We start from the raw sequence: 17,674 nt of genomic DNA, 5'->3' as shown, positions 1-17,674 counted from the left end.
TCTAGGAAAAATTGTTTTGTTGGGAGCCTGAAATGCTCTAGTCTCTAGTTTTCTTCACTAAACAATTGTGTCAGTGAGTGTTGGAAGGTTAATTTAGGAATGTTTAAATTGCTTTATGATAATAAGTTTAAGCATTCTTTAAAGAAATTAATTTCTGTGGAATATATCATGATACTTAAGAGTGAGTGGCATTCATTGTAAGCTTGTTATGAAATAATAGCCAACAACTTCAGGACATATTCAAAGAAGATTATTATTTCATTACAAAGATTACTTAAATATGTGTAGTAATCTCTACTCACCTTTCTTATCTGAAATTTTAATGTGGTAAATCACAAAAGCCTATTGCAAAAAGCCTATATCCATGATTATATTAAGCTTAAATATTTATAGTTATGATTTTAGTTTTTGTTCAAAACTTCTTTAACACCTCTAGAGTATAGTTATTATAATGACAAGGGATTTGTGTGTTAGATTTTTAGGTTTTAGATATTTAATCTGTTGTATTTCTCTATTCTGTATTCCTCTTAAGGTAAAAGTTAAATCCAAAATCCATTCCTTCAACAAACGTTGAGTGTCTGTACTATGTTATATAATTGAAAATACACAGATGACTAAAATATGGCATCTTCCCTTAAGGAGATTTGGGAGAGGAAGACAACTGAAAAAATAAGAGTAATAGAGTGTCGTAATTGCAAAGGTGAGGTAATTATCAGATATGATGGGTAGTGAGGGCAGCTTACCCGGGGGCTGGCTGGAGTGTTTAACTCCTGTTATCAAGTATGAATAGGATGAACTGGGTGGAGCAGGCAAGGCAAATGGACATTATTCCCAGCGTCAGGTGCAGAATAGGTGAAGAGGAGGGATGAGGTAGGGAAAGTATAAGCAGGATGTTGTTCTGGAAGGAAACACGGCTGAGTCAGTAGTAGAGCCGAGCCAGACTGGGGTGGAGCTCAGATGTTTGTCGTACAAGGAGTTTACTGGCTGGTTTTAAGCAGGGAAGGGACATCTTTATACTAATGTTTGTCAGGAAACCCCATGCACAGTGAGAAGAAGGCCCTGGAGAAAAACAGTAGGAGACCACTCCATGTGCGAGGTGACAGAGACATCACGTCTGTCTGGATGTTAACTGAGTGAACTGCAAAGGATGAGATTGCCTCAAAAGAATCTAATCGGCTTTGTTTGATGATGGCTATGTTTTGTTGCTTCTAAATAATAAAAAGGAATAAAAAAGTAAGATTAATTTCTTGGTCAAGAGATGTGACAAAGTTGAAAGGTAAAATTCATTCACAGGTCACATGGGGCACGCCAGTAAATTATCACTTATTTGAGAGTGCAATTTAAAACTCTGCTGTAGTTCGGATTTCTAATATTAAAAAAAAAAATACAGTCACTGACCTCAAAGAGCTTGACACATATGAAAAGTGTGGCTAAAATTATGTTTGAAGATGTATAAAGGAGCTAATATAGAAATAGAAATCGCTGAAAAAGAAAAGCTACCCTGGACTGTGTGTCTCAGTGGATTGAGCACCAGCCTGCGAACCAAAGGGTCGCCGGCTCGATTCCCAGTCAGGGCACATGCCTGGGTTGTGGGCCAGGTCCCCAGTAGGGGGTACATGAGAGGCAACCACACATTGATGTTTCTTTTCCTCTCCTTCTCCCTTCCTTCCTCTCTCTAAAAATAAATAAATAAATAAATTTTTTAAAAACGGAAAAACATTAAGGAAATTCGTAAATGCTCCTTAGTTTTACCCATCAGATGGCCCCAAACATTAGATACTGTTTTATTAGCCTAGAATATACACATGCCTTTCTTTCTCCCAGGTGTGCTTTGGTCTTTATTTAAAAACCAGCAGTGAAACGTTGGTCAGTTGAATGGAAGTCCTCCAAACTACAATGTACAAATATTGTATTGGGAGACTGCTGATGAAGCATGAGCTATGGCTTGCGGGGGTTTCCATCTGTAGAGTAGCCACAGAGCCGTTGTTTAAGGAGAGCTACCTTTTATGTTGTTGATCTTAAATGTTTGAATACACCGCAGTCATCCCTAATATTTTACTCTTGAAATGAGCAACTTTTCCTCTTAGCCTGACTTCCAAACACTGTTCCTGGGTGATAGTGATGGTGATGGTGATGGTGATGGTGGTGGTGATGGTGATGGTGATGGTGGTGATGATCATTTACTTTTCCTTTGATTCTATTACCTACTTGTATTTCAGTTGTTACGCTCTTCATTTTTTTTTTTTTTTTACTAAGAATAAGAGTAACACTACATAGTGTACTCTATTTTTTTAAAATTCTTCATTCTATGTTATAATCTATGTTAAAAATATTGATATATATTGACATTTTATGAAATATCTGTGAGGCAAAAATATGAGGTAGGAATTCTACCCATTCCACTGATGTGGGAACTGGGCCATTGAGAAATTGCTTCAAATCACAATGATATAACATGGTTACTGACCCACTGGCTACCAAGGAGTTGGAAAAGGCTAAAAGAATCACCTAAGAAGCCTTTAATCTGAACCTTACGCCCTTCTCTCTTTCCACTGAGAAGCGCTTACTCACTGGGATGGCTCAGTGTTCAATTACAAGCAGCTGGCGTCCTCTGAAGGCAGCCCATGCTATTTGCTCTGAGGGTGACAACTCACTAATCAAAAATGTACTTCACTTACACCTCCTCACAGGTACTGGAGTTCTGTCCTCTGACCAGACACACACTTCTGTATCCATGAGATATAGTAAAAAATATATTTGGTCTTTTTCTTGATATCTGAAATAGAGCTCCTAAAACCCAGATGTTCCCATGCCCTCTCCCTCTTATAATACTTTCCACAATTTGCTAGGATGATTCAACAGGGCTCAGGAAAGCACTATACTCTCTATTAGTATAAAGAATACAACTCAGGAATAGCCAAACTGAAGACATGCATAGGGCAAGGAATGGTGTGTTACCACATTATAGTTAAGTGTTCATTTAAAGAATGTAGTAGCATATTTACTTGTCATCCATCCATCCATCCAAAATGCTTTGGGGTTCCTTAAGTAATAGTGTGTTTTGTGTTTCAATGAGCTGATTTCCCTGCAGGTGGTAGGCGGGGGGCCCTAGATGCTTCAGAATGGGAGGCTGGTTGCCAGAGCAACCATGTGGTTAGAAGGTTAGAATCATCAGTCTACTCTCTGACTTCCAGGAAGGGGAGTGGGGCTGAAGGTTGAGTTTTACCACTAATGGCCAATGATTTATTCTATCATGCCTATGTAATTAAGCTTTACTGAGAACTCTGAAACAGCCAGACTAAGGGAGCTTCTGTTTTGGTGAGCACATTGTGCACTGGGAGGGTGGTGTACCTGGAAAAGACATGAAGGCTCTGTACTACCTGGCCTGTCCTCCCCAGTCCTTGCCCTATGCATGTCTTCAATTTGGCTATTCCTGAGTTGTATTCTTTATACTAATAGTAAGTATAGTGCTTTCCTGAGTTCTGCTGAATCATCCTAGCAAACTGTGGAAAGTATTGTAAGAGGGAGGGGGCATGGGAACCGCTGGGTTGATAGCCAATTTGTCAGAAATAGGGGTGGTCCTTGGGAGTTGGGACTATTGTGTGAAGTGACGGCAGTTTCATGGGACTGAGTTCTCAAACCTGTGGGGTCTGTGCTAACTCCAGGTAGTGTCTGATTTGAATTGAATTGGAAGATACTCCATTGGTGTTAGAGAACTGGTAGGTATTGGAATGATGTATTTTGTGCCAGAAAAAAAAAACAGTCCAGCTGTGTTCACATCCATTGTCTGCCTTGTGCTTTTTGTTCATGTCGGAGCCCCTCAGACTTTTATTAGGCCTTTCTCTCTCTCCTTCCCAGACTTGATGTGTGTGCATAATAAAACTGGATCACAGACTAAATCATAATATTTTAAGTATGTGTCTTTGTTCAGTGATGTGTTACCACATTATATTTAAGTGTTCATCTAGCCAGCCAGAATGCTTGGGTATTTTCTCCTTGGTTTAGCCATATTTGGATTATTTGGTATTGCACTATGCTAGAATACTCATATATCAAAAAAAAGTCACTTTGTGAAAATTATATGTGTTCTCAAATGTTGTTACCAATAGGTAGCTAGGGGTTATAAAAATAAAATGATGTCTGTAGTTAATAATTTCTGTATAGCTAAATGGTTAAAAAGATTACCTGGAATTAAACTGCCTGAGTTCAGTCTCTGGCTTTACCACTTTTTAGTTAACTTTCACCTCACCCACTCAAGTCTAGGTTTGTCACCTGTAGAGTGGGGACAATAATATATATCATAGTGTTCTGGTGAGGATTAAAAAAAAATTAATGCAGAACACCTAAGCCAGTACCAGACACACAGATATACACTCAGTAAATTTTAGCTGCTGCTAACTATTCAATCTATTACCACTACTACAACCATTATAACTCTTATTGCTACTATTATGATGCTACAATACAGTTCTTTTTTAATCTAATTCATTCAAAGTCTTCCAATCCTATATTTACTTACAACACAATATATCAGGGACATGAGATTAATCGATTGAATTAACAAACCCTGTTGTGATAGAAACATTTTGTGCACTCCCTTGTCTGAGTTATTGTCTCAATTTTAAGGATCACAGGAAGGGGAAACATGAGTAGCATAAAACCATGGAGAAAATTCGCACATGTATAACTTCACAGTGGCTTCACTGCGGCAGGAGCATCCTCGCTCTTTAGGCGCAGCTATCACATGTGACTCTCTGAAGAGTTCAGTCATTGGTCTCATTGAACAGTGTATCTGAGAATTAGCTTGCTAATTGTGTTTACAACAAAATATGTTAAGGTTTTCTTAACAGCTATCAATATGTTAGAATAAAAAATGTTATTTTGTATGCAGGTAGTTTAAAAAACAAAAATAAAAAGAGTCCATGCCCTCATACATTTTTCATGCCTCCCTTCTATTCCATTCTATTGACCCAAGATTGCAAACCATAATTTTTTTTTAACTCAATCCATTTGGTTGGGCAATCAAATTGCTTTCAGGGATATTTGCATGCTTACAGGTGAAACCTTGACTTAACACCTTTTCCTCTGGATTAATTTGAAGCCTGAAAATCATAGCATACCTGGAATTATGATGTGCATTTTTAATATTATTTTGTATAGTTCACATTAGTGGGGATCAAAACAAATTGCAATTAAAAGTCAATTGAACCTAAAGCAAATACCCAAGAATTTGGTTTGAGCCACTATGTCTTTAATATATTGTTAATTCTCGATGTCTTCTAAAGTTGACTGTGCAAAGACATTAGGAAGTGATACCTAACGTCTGTCCTGCTGGGTAGCCAGTCCATTCGGATAGTGCCTCAGTGCCCTGCTTCACCACCGTCCCTTTCCTGTGCACTGTGAGAGCAACTTTAAGTCAAAGGTGGAAAATCTTCATTTGATAATCACCACAGACTGTGCTCAGGGCACCAGTAAAGAGAGGTTGATGTCGTTCCCTGGGTTACTCAGATAGTCTCTGATACCTCCATTCCTGCTGTAGATCAGCCTGCACAATAGAGAGCCCTTCCCGCCTTCTTCACGTGCTTACTGTTCCCTCTCAGAGAGCTTGTGGTTTTGAAGAATATTGAAACTAGTTTAATGTGAAAACCATAGTCTTTCTTTGTCTCTCCATCTGAATAGACTGATTATTTTGTAGTATGTTTAGAGGTCAAGAACTCTAATTTTAAACACATTTCCTAAATATAGCTTGTTCACGTGGTCTGCTCTGAATTTCGTACAATGTCTTGAGAACTCTTAATAATTTCCTTTTTTTCTGGATTTAAAAATTGAAAGGTTTAAAAATTTACCTTTATTATAGTAATTTTTTATTATTGTAAGATTTTTCTCAAATTTTTTTTTCTAGAGTGTTTTACCTTTTATATATTATAATTTCACCCTTTCAAGGCATTTAATATACTCTCTTTTAGTCTCTGTGGAAATGCTGGAGAAGAATTTGAAGCAGATGGGAAGGCAGCTTCGACAGCTTGAGAGAGACTTGGAAACCTTTCCCCCTCCTGAGGACTTGCAGGATAAGTTTGTGATGAAGATGTCCATATCCTTTTGATGTCTAAATAACTGAAATTATCAGTCAAGGAGAATTAGACGTTATTTGACATGTTAAGTATACTTGCATGAGCAGAGGCCCTTCTATAGGGCCAAATTGTAGGGTCAACCTTTGCTTACAGGGACATTTATCAAAGTGTTTATTTATCATGAACAATACAGAAATGTATTCTGTTGATTTCAATTTTTTCCCCTTTTCATCAATGTGGACAGTATGTTCTCTCATCTTTTTCCTTCCTCATGCCGTATTTCCTTTTAATGTTCATGCTAGATTGAAAGGATATGAAAACTCAACTTGAGGAAGTTTGAATCTAACGTGATGATGTGATTTAGATATTTTCAAATGTTTCAGGAAGCAGATAAGGACTATAAAGTGGAGAGACTACTCAGCTTAATTTCAAGTGTTGGTGTACACTAAAAATTAACTCGTGTTTCAGAAACTTTACTATTTTCTTTAGAGACACTATAGTTCCAAAATCAAAGTTGAATTCGTCCCCATCAGTACTTGTATTCTCCGTACCCAAAATAAAATTGACAAATACTTGTGTGTGTGTGTATATATACATGCATTTATAAAATTAATAGCTTGAGGCTTGTATCCTACTTCATTTAATGTTTCTTTTGAATTCAATTATCTTTCATTTTGCTAACTTTGTGGCTTAAACTCTAATGAGTAATTGAAGTAATAAACTTTATTTCCTGAAACTAATGTTGAGTTGCTTTGCAAACCATTCTGTGAAATTAGAGACTGATATCTTTTGTGTTATAATGAAGTATTAGTACTATGCATTATTAAAATCCCATATGGACTTCAGAATTCTACATAAAAGGATAACCCACTTTTAAAATGAGCTGTTATAAATAGACACTCCTAATATTTTAAACGGAGTTACTTGAAGTAAAATAACCACTTTTCCTCTCTCTCTTGCTTCTCCCCTGAGATTTGGCAAATCACAAAATTATTATTTGGCTTCTCATAGATTTTCTTGTATATGCTTCCAGCTTGATTGTGAATTAGTTCCATTTTAGCTTTCTTCACTGTATCTTTTGGGACATATCATAAAAATACACTCCAGCGACAATCAATCGAGGCTAATGTGTTTGTTCCTTTCCTAGCTTTCCTGCCTGTCCAGTTTCTTCTTTTATGAGGTAGGGCGCTGTTATCACTGAACTGGAGATGGCTGGGCTTTTTTGTTTGTTTTTTTAACTAAAAATGAAGTCTATATTTATCAAAAATATCTTTGCAGTACCTTCTCATTTGGCAACATATGCTCTTTAAAACTAAATTTGTAAAATTTGTTATTGCACAGTTGTATTACTTTCACCCTTCTCAGCTTTTTTTCTCAGTCATCTTATTGTTAAAATATTCATATGTGACAGTTTATTTTAATCTTTACGTACTGTTAATTGAAGTACCTATTATTTTTCCCTACAGATAGCATTTTAGAAAGGTTTGCTTGCATACAGTTTCTGGCAATACATTGAGAGTGTATTAATTATGAAGGTCGGGTTTCTAGAACATATAACCTAAGAGAAATTCCTGAGCTTAGCGTCCATGTTGCAGAGTCGTGCTCAGCAGACGGTCTCAGGACCACTTGTATTTGTATGACACAGGAAGCTGAACGATGTTGGCTTCTTGAAAGGCATGCAGCTCGTAAAGAGCACCTCTCAGGAAATCAGAAACTGGAAGGATGATGCTTTGTTGGAAACAATTTTTTATTCTGAGAACAATTATACTCTGTGGACATGAAAGCTACTACATCCTGTCACTAAATATCACAACCTAGAAGCTTCTAATGAACTGATTAGCATTCACATATCTCTTGGAAGTCAGATATATGAACACTTGGTGCACTTTGCTATTGACAAAGCTTATGATCATAAATATTCTTTGCTGAGATTAGATTGCGCTTGTTTGCTTTTCCTCTTAGACATACTAGTATCCAAGTAATTAAATTCATTCATTGCAAAGCTTTGTTTACTTTAATTAGGACTGACAACAAATGAGATCTTGAATATTAAATGCATTTATACAGATCCTATTAAAATGGCAAATTGTGAGCTTCTAAGATCTTAGCAAATGGAAGATTTGGAAATGAAAATGCACAATGAATAAAGATATATTTAACAAAGTTTGGGTTATTAACACTCAAACTTTGTTTTAATTTTTAGTGCTTCTTAGTTGAAGTACATATCAGATGTTTGCTTCATCAGCCAATTCTGGCAGAATGTGTATGTTATCCAAGTTGTTAAGGACGCATTTTTACAACTAATCAATATGCGTAAACAGTCATAATTTAGTGAACTATTAAATAATCTGTTAATCAAATTGTCTTAAATTATGATACAATTTTGTTATAGAAAATCTGACTAGTAGCATTCAATTATTGTATATTATTATTATTTTTCAATACATGCTTTTCTTTGCATATACTTCTTAATATAAAAAATGTGAATTTAGTACATCCTTTAAAAGGCATGAACAATTATTTCATACATATAACATTGACTTTTAGTAATGATGATGTTACTTTACACTTGCTAAGCCTGCTCAGAAATCTGGAGTTCAATAGTTTCATTGTAAACGTTTGCTTGAAAAATGTTCAACACGGTTTTGAGGTGAGGTCATTAATGTTATATACAAACTGTTATATGTGAGGTGAATATACATATTAAATTCTTATCAGTGAGAAAATTAAGAAAATGCCAGGATTTGTGTCGTGCTGTACTTGTTCCTTTCCTTTGACCTTCAAATTCTGGCATATTTCTTGTTTTAAGGGGGAAAAAATAGATCCTAGAATATTGCCCTTGAAATTCTCCTTGCACACAAGCCTTCATCTTTCTATTTTCTTTTCTTCCTACCCCTTCCAAGTCTCTTAGGAAAAAATCATGTTTTTTTTATGTTCAGCTAGACATTTATGTTTTTATATTTATCATAACTTATGTAACAAGTTACCTGACTCTTTTCTGTGTTATAGTCTTTAAATTTCTTTTGCAATCCAGCTTTGTTTTTGTGCTTTCTTTTGTGTTGTTCCACTACATAGCAATGTTTTAGTCACTTTTGAAATAACTCTGTAGATGCTAAAACTATTTCAATAATTTTTTTGAAAGACATCTTACCTATAATCCACACTGCATAAAATAGAGCATTTTTGAGGTAAAGGAATTCAGTACACTTTTATTTACTTGAACTATAGTTAGGAAGTAAAATAGAAGAGAGGAATGGGGGAAATGTAAACTTGTATAATACACGGTCCATTTGCAGGAGTGGGAAGTTGGGTGATATATAAGAGCAGCTTTTTCTTCTCTTAATCTGTCTTCTTCCTCTCTCTCTTGTCTGTCTTTCGTTTAACCCATTCTTAACAAACTTGTAAGACTTAGGTTAAAATATCCTGCCCCTCATCCTCTGTGAATCTTCAATTTATATTGATCTTTTTCTTCTCTGAAATCTTGTTACACTCACAAAGGCTGTTCCACAGCTTAGTGCTCACAGCTGTTTCACAGTTGTGCCTCAGTCATTTCGGTCCATGCCACCTTCGTAGTCAGGACTTCCCTGGCTACACAATGTGATGCCACCTTGTATGACATCACACAATGTTTTTTTTTCCATACTTATCACTGTCTATTTCATTTATTTTAGAATGCAGGCTTCACAAAAGCAGGGACTTTGCTTATCTAATTAACTACTGTTTTCCCTAATGCCCAAAAGAGGGGCATACAGTGGAGCTCAATGAATACTTACAGATTGGCCAACTGGCTGCCTAGCTATTGGATCCTGGGTACTTAACAAGATGTATAAAAGGTATTAGACATGTATGACCGAAGCTGATCCTTATCTGATGTGTTAATGAAAATAGTAGACATTTTTTGTGGGGAAAGTACAAAAATGAAGGCAAGACATAAGAATAAATGGAGGATATATTAGTGTTAGGTAGTTAGGGAATGAGCAGTAATTGTTGACCAGGAGTGAATCCCAGATCTTACTCTTGCTACCTAGTTGGCAAGCGCTAAGTATTAGTGGTTCAGCAGGTGTGAACACAGGTCTGATTATCAATATACCTTGCAAATGGAAGGATTACAATGGTTCAGATAGAAATTCATGAGAACTTGGCCTTTGTCCTAGTAAAGGAGTAGAAAATAGATTTTACAAAAATATCAAGTGTTTGGATATCAATATTTTTGTAATGAATTTTGTCAAATATTTATTTTGTTGCATAGCTCACCCAGTTTTCTAAAGCTTTTTACAAATGTGGAACTTTATGCTGGGGAAAAAATAAAGCCTTACTACTTCTGAGGTGAGCATTGCTTTTATCTGTAGTTTAAGGATCGGCACAAGAACACCTACGTCTGTTTCTCCTTCTGAGTGATGATGATAATGAGGTTACTTTTTGTCTAAATGTTTCACCATCTCTTTATTTTTAATTTTTATTCATTGATTTGAGAGAGACAGGCAGACATCAGTTTGTTGTGCTACTTCTGTATGCGTTCATTGGTTGATTTTGGGTGTGCCTTGACCTGGGATTGAACCTGCAACCTCGATATATCAGAGTGATACTCCAACGACCTGTGCTATCGAGCCAGGGCTCACCATCTCTTACTGAGTACCTCATTAATGTAACCATTTATTCGGTCCTGTTGTACAGTCACTTTAATCTTCTGAGACTTTGGCTGTTTCTAAAACTGTTTCAGTTTAATCACAATTTTACCATTCTTGTTGGTAATTCCAGTTATTCAAAGCTCCACTTTATTTCCTTGGGGAGCAAGTTGTTTTATAGGTAACAATTATAATAAAATTAACTTCTAAAGCTTTCTAGCTGTTAGAACAAGACCATGTAATTTTGATGGTTTTACTCTTGGTCTTCTTTCCCATCACATTTTTAAATAGAACTGTACTATTTTAAGTATGCCCAGGCATATTCCAAATATTTCATTAACTTTTGATTCATATCTGAAAATCTAAAAAATATTATTGGATAATACTTGTAGCTTTAATTTAACCTACTTACCAAATTGGTTCTTGAGAACAGGCATATTCCTAGGTATTAGAATAAAATTACTAGGATTTGTGAAGTGCCTATTTGAAAGCTCAAAGCCTTATAAGCAGTGACAGGGGTAGAAAGTAGTAGCTGCAGAACCGAACAGTTGGGAACACTCATGAAAATAGTGCAGCCCCTTGTCCAGGACCACATCTGTGCAGGCACTCAATTAGCTCTTAACAGGACATCACAACTGTTCGTGTGTGGGCAAGTGCGTACGTGCAGTTTGATGTTCCATGACTTTCATCAGAATTGTGAGGAGACCTGTTCCCCTTCCCACCAGAGTGTGAGGCTGATGACAGCAGAGCGAAGTAAGTGGCACCAGTGCAGGTGTAGATGATTAGACCTAGAACAACTCAGAAGGTGGAGCCCGGCGTTTAGAGCAGGGGCTGACGATCAGAGATGACCACCCCCCAGGAATGGGGCAAGAACAAAGCACTACCAGGGAATATACAGTGTCATTGCACAGGACTACAGTGGAGTACAAATGCTGTACCTCTTCAGTAGGAAGTGATCACTCGCAGCTGCAGAGAAGAAAGCTTCGTGGAAGAGGAAGAATTTAGTGGAGCGTTGAATGGTAGGCTTGGACCTGTAAAGGCAGAAAACAATTTCTCTTTTAGACAGAAGTTAAGGATATATAAATAATCCATGTGGATACAATCTCTATCTGGGATATAAATAATTTCAGGTGTGAGTTTATAGGTGGAGTATGATAAACCAGTGTTGATTTCTGAACCTACTAGGTAAAAGGAGTGATTGATATTTCACTTTACAAATGACTCACCATATGTTCCATCTAATGATAGTTTCTGAATGCATTTCAAATGTGATTTTTATTTATATAAGTTCATTTTACCTGCAACATTTCATGTATATGGATATTTCACAAGACAAAGTATACTGAAACCTATCCCATGTGACTATATTGTTATAATTCCTTGTGATTTTCTGATTTGACTAATTGTAAGAAATTTTTGTTGCTCATTTAAGAATTAAAGAATGATACCACATATAAAGGCATCAATCACTGGTAGTATTATGATCTAGATTCTGGAAAGTTTAAGGGAGGCAATTTGCTATCCAGTTGAATATAAACTGAGCCACAAAAAGATTTATAGATTTTCTTAAGGCCTTTAAAAATAAAAATCAGCTCTTGCATTAAAATCCAGACTCCATGTGTTCTAAAAGTGTATGTGTGTGCACACACACAGAGTACAGTATGAAAAGCCGAGACACAGAAGAGCAACAGGCAAAGCGACGTTTGCCGACGGTAAACGTGGGTGCAGGTGGGTTGTACTTCACTGGGATGCTTTGTTCCTTGTTGGGAGGTTGAGTTCTGATTACTAGAATTATCTGGGCCCCTGAATTCACCACCTACCTGGCAGCAGCACTGCCTCTTTCGTCCTTGGTCTTCCCCACCCCCCTCACAATGAAGGGCCTGGATCCGTCGCTTTATTTTATCCTCTACTGGGCAATGCTCTGACCAGAGGAACCATATCTGTTTGACGTGGTGGAGAATTTCTCTTAACATTGGAATGTTTAGTAAGCATAACATTTTTGGTTTGCTTCTCTTGGTCTAAATCTAGTTATTCTTATTACTGGCCTTTTTTTTAAAGTGTGCTAATATCTGTTTATCCTACCCTTTTGTGTTAGAGACAATAAGATGACTTCAGGAAGTTTGATTCTGTATGTTCCATTTATTTAAATAGCCCAGTTTAAAGGAACCATAGACAATTATGATTAATGCTACAAAAGTCATCTTTCCAGACTGTGGTGATTTTATATCTGACTGCATCAGCATTATGTCACACCACAGAAGGGTTCCAGGTTTTGTTTACAAAATGTGTTCTAATGCCTCCAAGACACTCTCATTTAGTCTTATCAATCTCAATGTGCCTTGAACTAAGTTGTCATAATTCAGTGAGAGAAGAACATCTCCATGTGTATGTATAATCGTAACTTGAAATCAGGTAGTGCATAGGAGAAACTACTGATCTTCCAAAGGAGAAGTTAAAACATGAATTTACTTACATACGAGGTTTTAAATGTAACTCTTAAAAATTTATTTTTAATTGCCTTTGCCACTTCATATAAAGCTGAAAATGAATTAGTGGGCAATATAATACCAAGTATTTTTATGTACTCTAAATGCCATTCATTTTTTTAAGAATGTTTCATATATTAGCTCATTTAGTCCTCACAACAGCCCTATAAAATAGGTAACATTATCACTATTGTTCTCATTTTACAGGGGAGGAAATTTAGGCACAGAGAGATGAAGACATGAGCCCGCAACACGGTACAGCCATGCGTGGGAGCTGGAGCCTGAGCCCTGGTTGTCCAAGTTAACTGTTCTGCTTAATGCCTCGTATTGATTTCAGTACCTCTGAAAGGACTCAGCTACAACTACTTGAACTGTAATTTTAAATCATATTTCGTAATCTCTCTATATAGATAGGCAGATTGGAAGAAAATTTTCCTTGAATTCAGTTGTCAAAGACAAATATTAAATGTATAAATATTTAACTCTTCTGATAATTTTTCCAGAGTTAATTAGAAATTGAATTTAAGATTTCATCACTGTATAGTATAGATTGAATTGTAAGAGTGGTTGGCTTTTAGAGGTGATTTTGGCATTTTGGAAATACGTAATAGTAGCCAACAATTACATTGAAACATTGGACTTAAAAGGTTTTTTTCTAAACCATTACTTGGACATTTCAGAATTCCTTAACTAGGATATACAGCTTTGTTATCAGTGCAAAGGAACAATATGAAAAGCTTTCAGCGTTGCATGAAAACATGGAAAGGCTGTCCCAGAGCATAATGGAGTACTATGCCATTGACGTGAAGAAGGTGTCTGTGGAGGACGTTTTGACTGACTTAAATAACTTCAGAACTGCATTCATGGTACGTTAAAAAAATTATTTTTTTCAAAGTATTTGTATTTATATTGAGTTGGCCAAAAAGTCCATATGGATTTTTTCCATAAAATAAAAGACATTTTTCATTTACAGCAATAACTTTGTTGATTTGGACATTTTGAGTAGGCCGGCTATCTCCCGTGTGGAATGACATTGATTGTTCTCAGTTAAGGTCTCGATTTGATCATTACTAACTCCCACTGGTCTGCCCGACCATGGAGCATCATCCAGTGAGAAATCGCCAGCAGGAAACTTTGCAAACCACTTTTGACATGTTTGATCAGTACCTTCTCCATGCACTGTAAAAATCCTTTTTTGAGTTTCAGTTGCATTTTTACCTTTCTTGAAATAATAAAGCTTTTGAAAATAATGTGCTTTTTTTGAATACATGCTGATATGACACCTGTCACAATACAATCTAACAAAATTGTGTGGAATGAAGTTTAAGACTACTAAGCACTACTAGAGCCATCTTATAGAAAAAACCAAATGAACGTTTTGGCCAACCCAATACTGTCTCATCTGTTACCACTTTTACTTCATTACTTCATTTCACTCCTGTTGTCTATAGTGATACCTACCTTTTCTGATGTTGAAAGTTAGCTTTTAAAATTTCAAATTTTAAATCTTTGAAAAATATGTAGTTTCTTCTTTTTTGGCCTTCCCAACTTAAACTGTATTTAGAAATTTTGATTGAAAATGTGACAAACTCTGAAGTTTTTCATAGAGACTCCCCTCCTGGCTGATTACAGAGCACTCTTGTAATAAGTTTTTTGGCTATGAATTTGTTTCATTATATGTAAGATCAATTTGTATTTGTGTGGTATAATTTTACCAAATTCCATGTAGCTGTTATGAAGCTTTTTTCCCCCTTTTCTTTTCTTAATGCATTGTACAATAAGCTACCTGCAGTTTGCCTTTGAATGGATTTCACATTCCTAGGGTTTCCTTTAGATATTTTAATAGGGAGGTCAGGTCTTTGATGTGGAATCCTTTCATTTAGGCATTAAAAAGATCTTTTGAAAAGTATTAGCTGATTAGATGGGGGGGAAAAGCACACTCATATTAAAATGAGGAAGCATTGTTGCCTCCCTAGGGAACTGGAGATACATTTCTGCAAAGAAAAATCACATTATTCTTAATAGATGGGTAAGTCATTTCTGTATTTCAGCAAATGTTTGAGGGGATTAAAAAGTTTTGAGTAACTGAGTTTTTTTGTTTTTGTTTTAATCTGAGGAAAACTTTATTGCTGAATTGATTGGACTGGTTATAATCACTTGGTTATGATTAGACAGTCTTTGAATAAAAGTCAGTATTTTAAAGGAAAACTAGTTTGACTGTGTGAAACACATATTTTGCTTACAGCTCTGGTTTATTTTCTCTACAAAATGAAAGTGATTCTTTAATTATTTTTTTATGCCAGAAGTGATTTTGATTATTAAATGTATTCTGTGCCTATATGTGTGATATGTTGAATGATATGTTATTTTAATTTTTATAAAGTTCTGTGAGGCATCACAGCTTAGTGTAAGTAGCAAAGGCTTTGCAGTCTGAAAGAGCTAGGTTTGGATTGCACACTGATTAAGTGACTAGGAACCCTGACCTTCCTGAGTCCCGGTTTCCACATTTGTAAAAGTGGATGTTAATTTCTTTCTTATAAGAGTCTTTAAATATTAAATGAGATACTGTATGTTAAGTATTTATCATAGCTTTTGGCACATGGTAGTTGCTTAATAAGTTCTTATTCAGTAAAGGGTTAGTTAACTCAGCAAACTTGAGGTACTCAAACCTTGAGTATTCCAGGGAAAGCTCTGGCCTTCGACTGACTCCTGGGAGATCGGTCATCTCTAAGCCCTTGGGGTATCCTACCTGGGAAGGGTGTCTTTGTATACCCAGGACCAAACCAGATAGTTTATGTAGATATGTGATTTATGTTTTTGTTCATGTGATGTGCTGGCTGCACTGTGTCATTTGGTCCTCTGTGGGGCACTGGAGACTGAGGAGCTAAGGTCATTCATGCAGGAGACCCATGCCTGTGAGACCGACCTCCCCAATAGAAATTCCTGACACCAAGGTTTGGGTGAGCTGCCCTGGTTGGCAGTATGCTTCCTGTGCTGTCACACATCATTGCTGGAATAATCGAACTCCATTGGGAGAGGACTGTGTGATTTTAATCTGTATCCTTTTCCCATAATGAACTGTAATGGTGGATAAAACAGCTTTTCTGAGTTCTGTGAGTTCTTCCAAAAAGTAATCAAACTTGAGGCTTGTCTTGGGGACCCCTAACATAATTATGCATGAAATTATAAAATGTATATATGAAATAATATCCATTATATATTCAGTATTTTCTGTGAACCAGACATTTTCCCAAATGCCTTATATATTTTCTCAGCCAATCTGAATAATTCTCCATCTTTTCACATTAGCATTTCTTTGTGGCAAATAAGGAAACTGAGGCACAGAAGTAGAATATATCTAGCTCAATGTCACTTAGGTATAAAATGGTAGAACTAGAAGTTGAACCAGGACAGGCTCCCTACAGAACCTGTGCTCTTAAATGCTAGGCTTGCTGCTTCCCTTGTTCTATAGCTTGTGCTCTATTTTATAAAGAAGAACACTGGCATTTGGAGGGTTTCCTAATGAGGCTAAGTCCATATTGTAAGTAGTTGAAAAGGGATTTTAATCCAGGTCTAATTCCAAATCATTCTGAAATCTGGTAAGATTAGAGGGTTGGGCGTTCTGTAACTTGGCATTTCTGTTATTAAGTGGTGGGCAGATGGAGAAAGTAAGTGTTTGAATGAGGAATGGATCAAAAACAGAGGATAATTGAGTGATAAGTACACTTTGCCTGTTTCAGACGGGTCCTGGAAGTAGCTCCTCTCACATGCTCACACACTCACACACACACAGTGTACTGAATTAAAATCAAAGGAGCTAAATATTTTTTAAAAATGTATTTTTATCTAACTAATTTGAAGAGGAAACTTTTCCTTAGAATAAAAATAAGGGTAAAGATGATTGGATGGGGAGTACAATTTTGCATCCACTTTATTCTTTCTTTCTGACAAATATGGTTATAGTGCTTGAATTCTGGGCACTGGGTCTGTAAAAATACCATGGTGTCAATATCAACAAAAATTATTGACAAATAAATGCCTTGTGTTTTCAAAGCCTTCTGATGTTTTAGGTTGCTATTTGACTTCATACTATTCGGCTTTGGAAAACAGGTTAAATTCAGTGAGCCGATAGGAAAATGTTAGCGTTAGACGCGGGACGTGCATGTGTTGAAGGTCTGTTCCGGAAAGCCACATTAGTATAATAGGCAAGAAGGATATTTTCTTTTAAGAAAATAGTGTTACGATATGTTTACATCTTTACTTCATCCACTGGAACATAGGTGTATTCCTGCTCGTGAATGGGTCAAGTGTACCGTTCAGTGGCAGCCCATTTCGTACCTCGTGTAAGGAGTTGGGAACCACCGTCTTCCCCCTCCAGCTGCCTTCCACTATGGCAGTTTTTTATGGACTCTTTCTCTCGACTGCAGGAGGGAGCACACCCTCCACCTTTGCCTGTCTGTACTAGTGTGCTCACCTTTCTGGTCCCTGCTCA

General features: G+C 36.4%; 1 protein-coding gene across 1 annotated transcript in view; it reads left to right on the top strand.

Annotated features, from left to right (window-relative positions):
* Positions 1–17,674, top strand: part of DIAPH3 (diaphanous related formin 3) — a 455,761-nt gene that overhangs the window by 286,424 nt on the left and 151,663 nt on the right. Inside the window, exons 23-24 of the mRNA XM_053916803.2 lie at positions 5,967–6,091; positions 13,884–14,048. Coding sequence (XP_053772778.1) covers positions 5,967–6,091; positions 13,884–14,048 — 290 coding nt within the window. The remainder of the gene's footprint in view (positions 1–5,966; positions 6,092–13,883; positions 14,049–17,674) is intronic.

The sequence above is a fragment of the Desmodus rotundus genome, chromosome 13 (assembly GCF_022682495.2).
Source record: "Desmodus rotundus isolate HL8 chromosome 13, HLdesRot8A.1, whole genome shotgun sequence".
NCBI lineage: Eukaryota > Metazoa > Chordata > Mammalia > Chiroptera > Phyllostomidae > Desmodus > Desmodus rotundus.
Note: the sequence above shows the minus strand (reverse complement) of the source record. Positions and strands in the feature narration are given on the sequence as shown.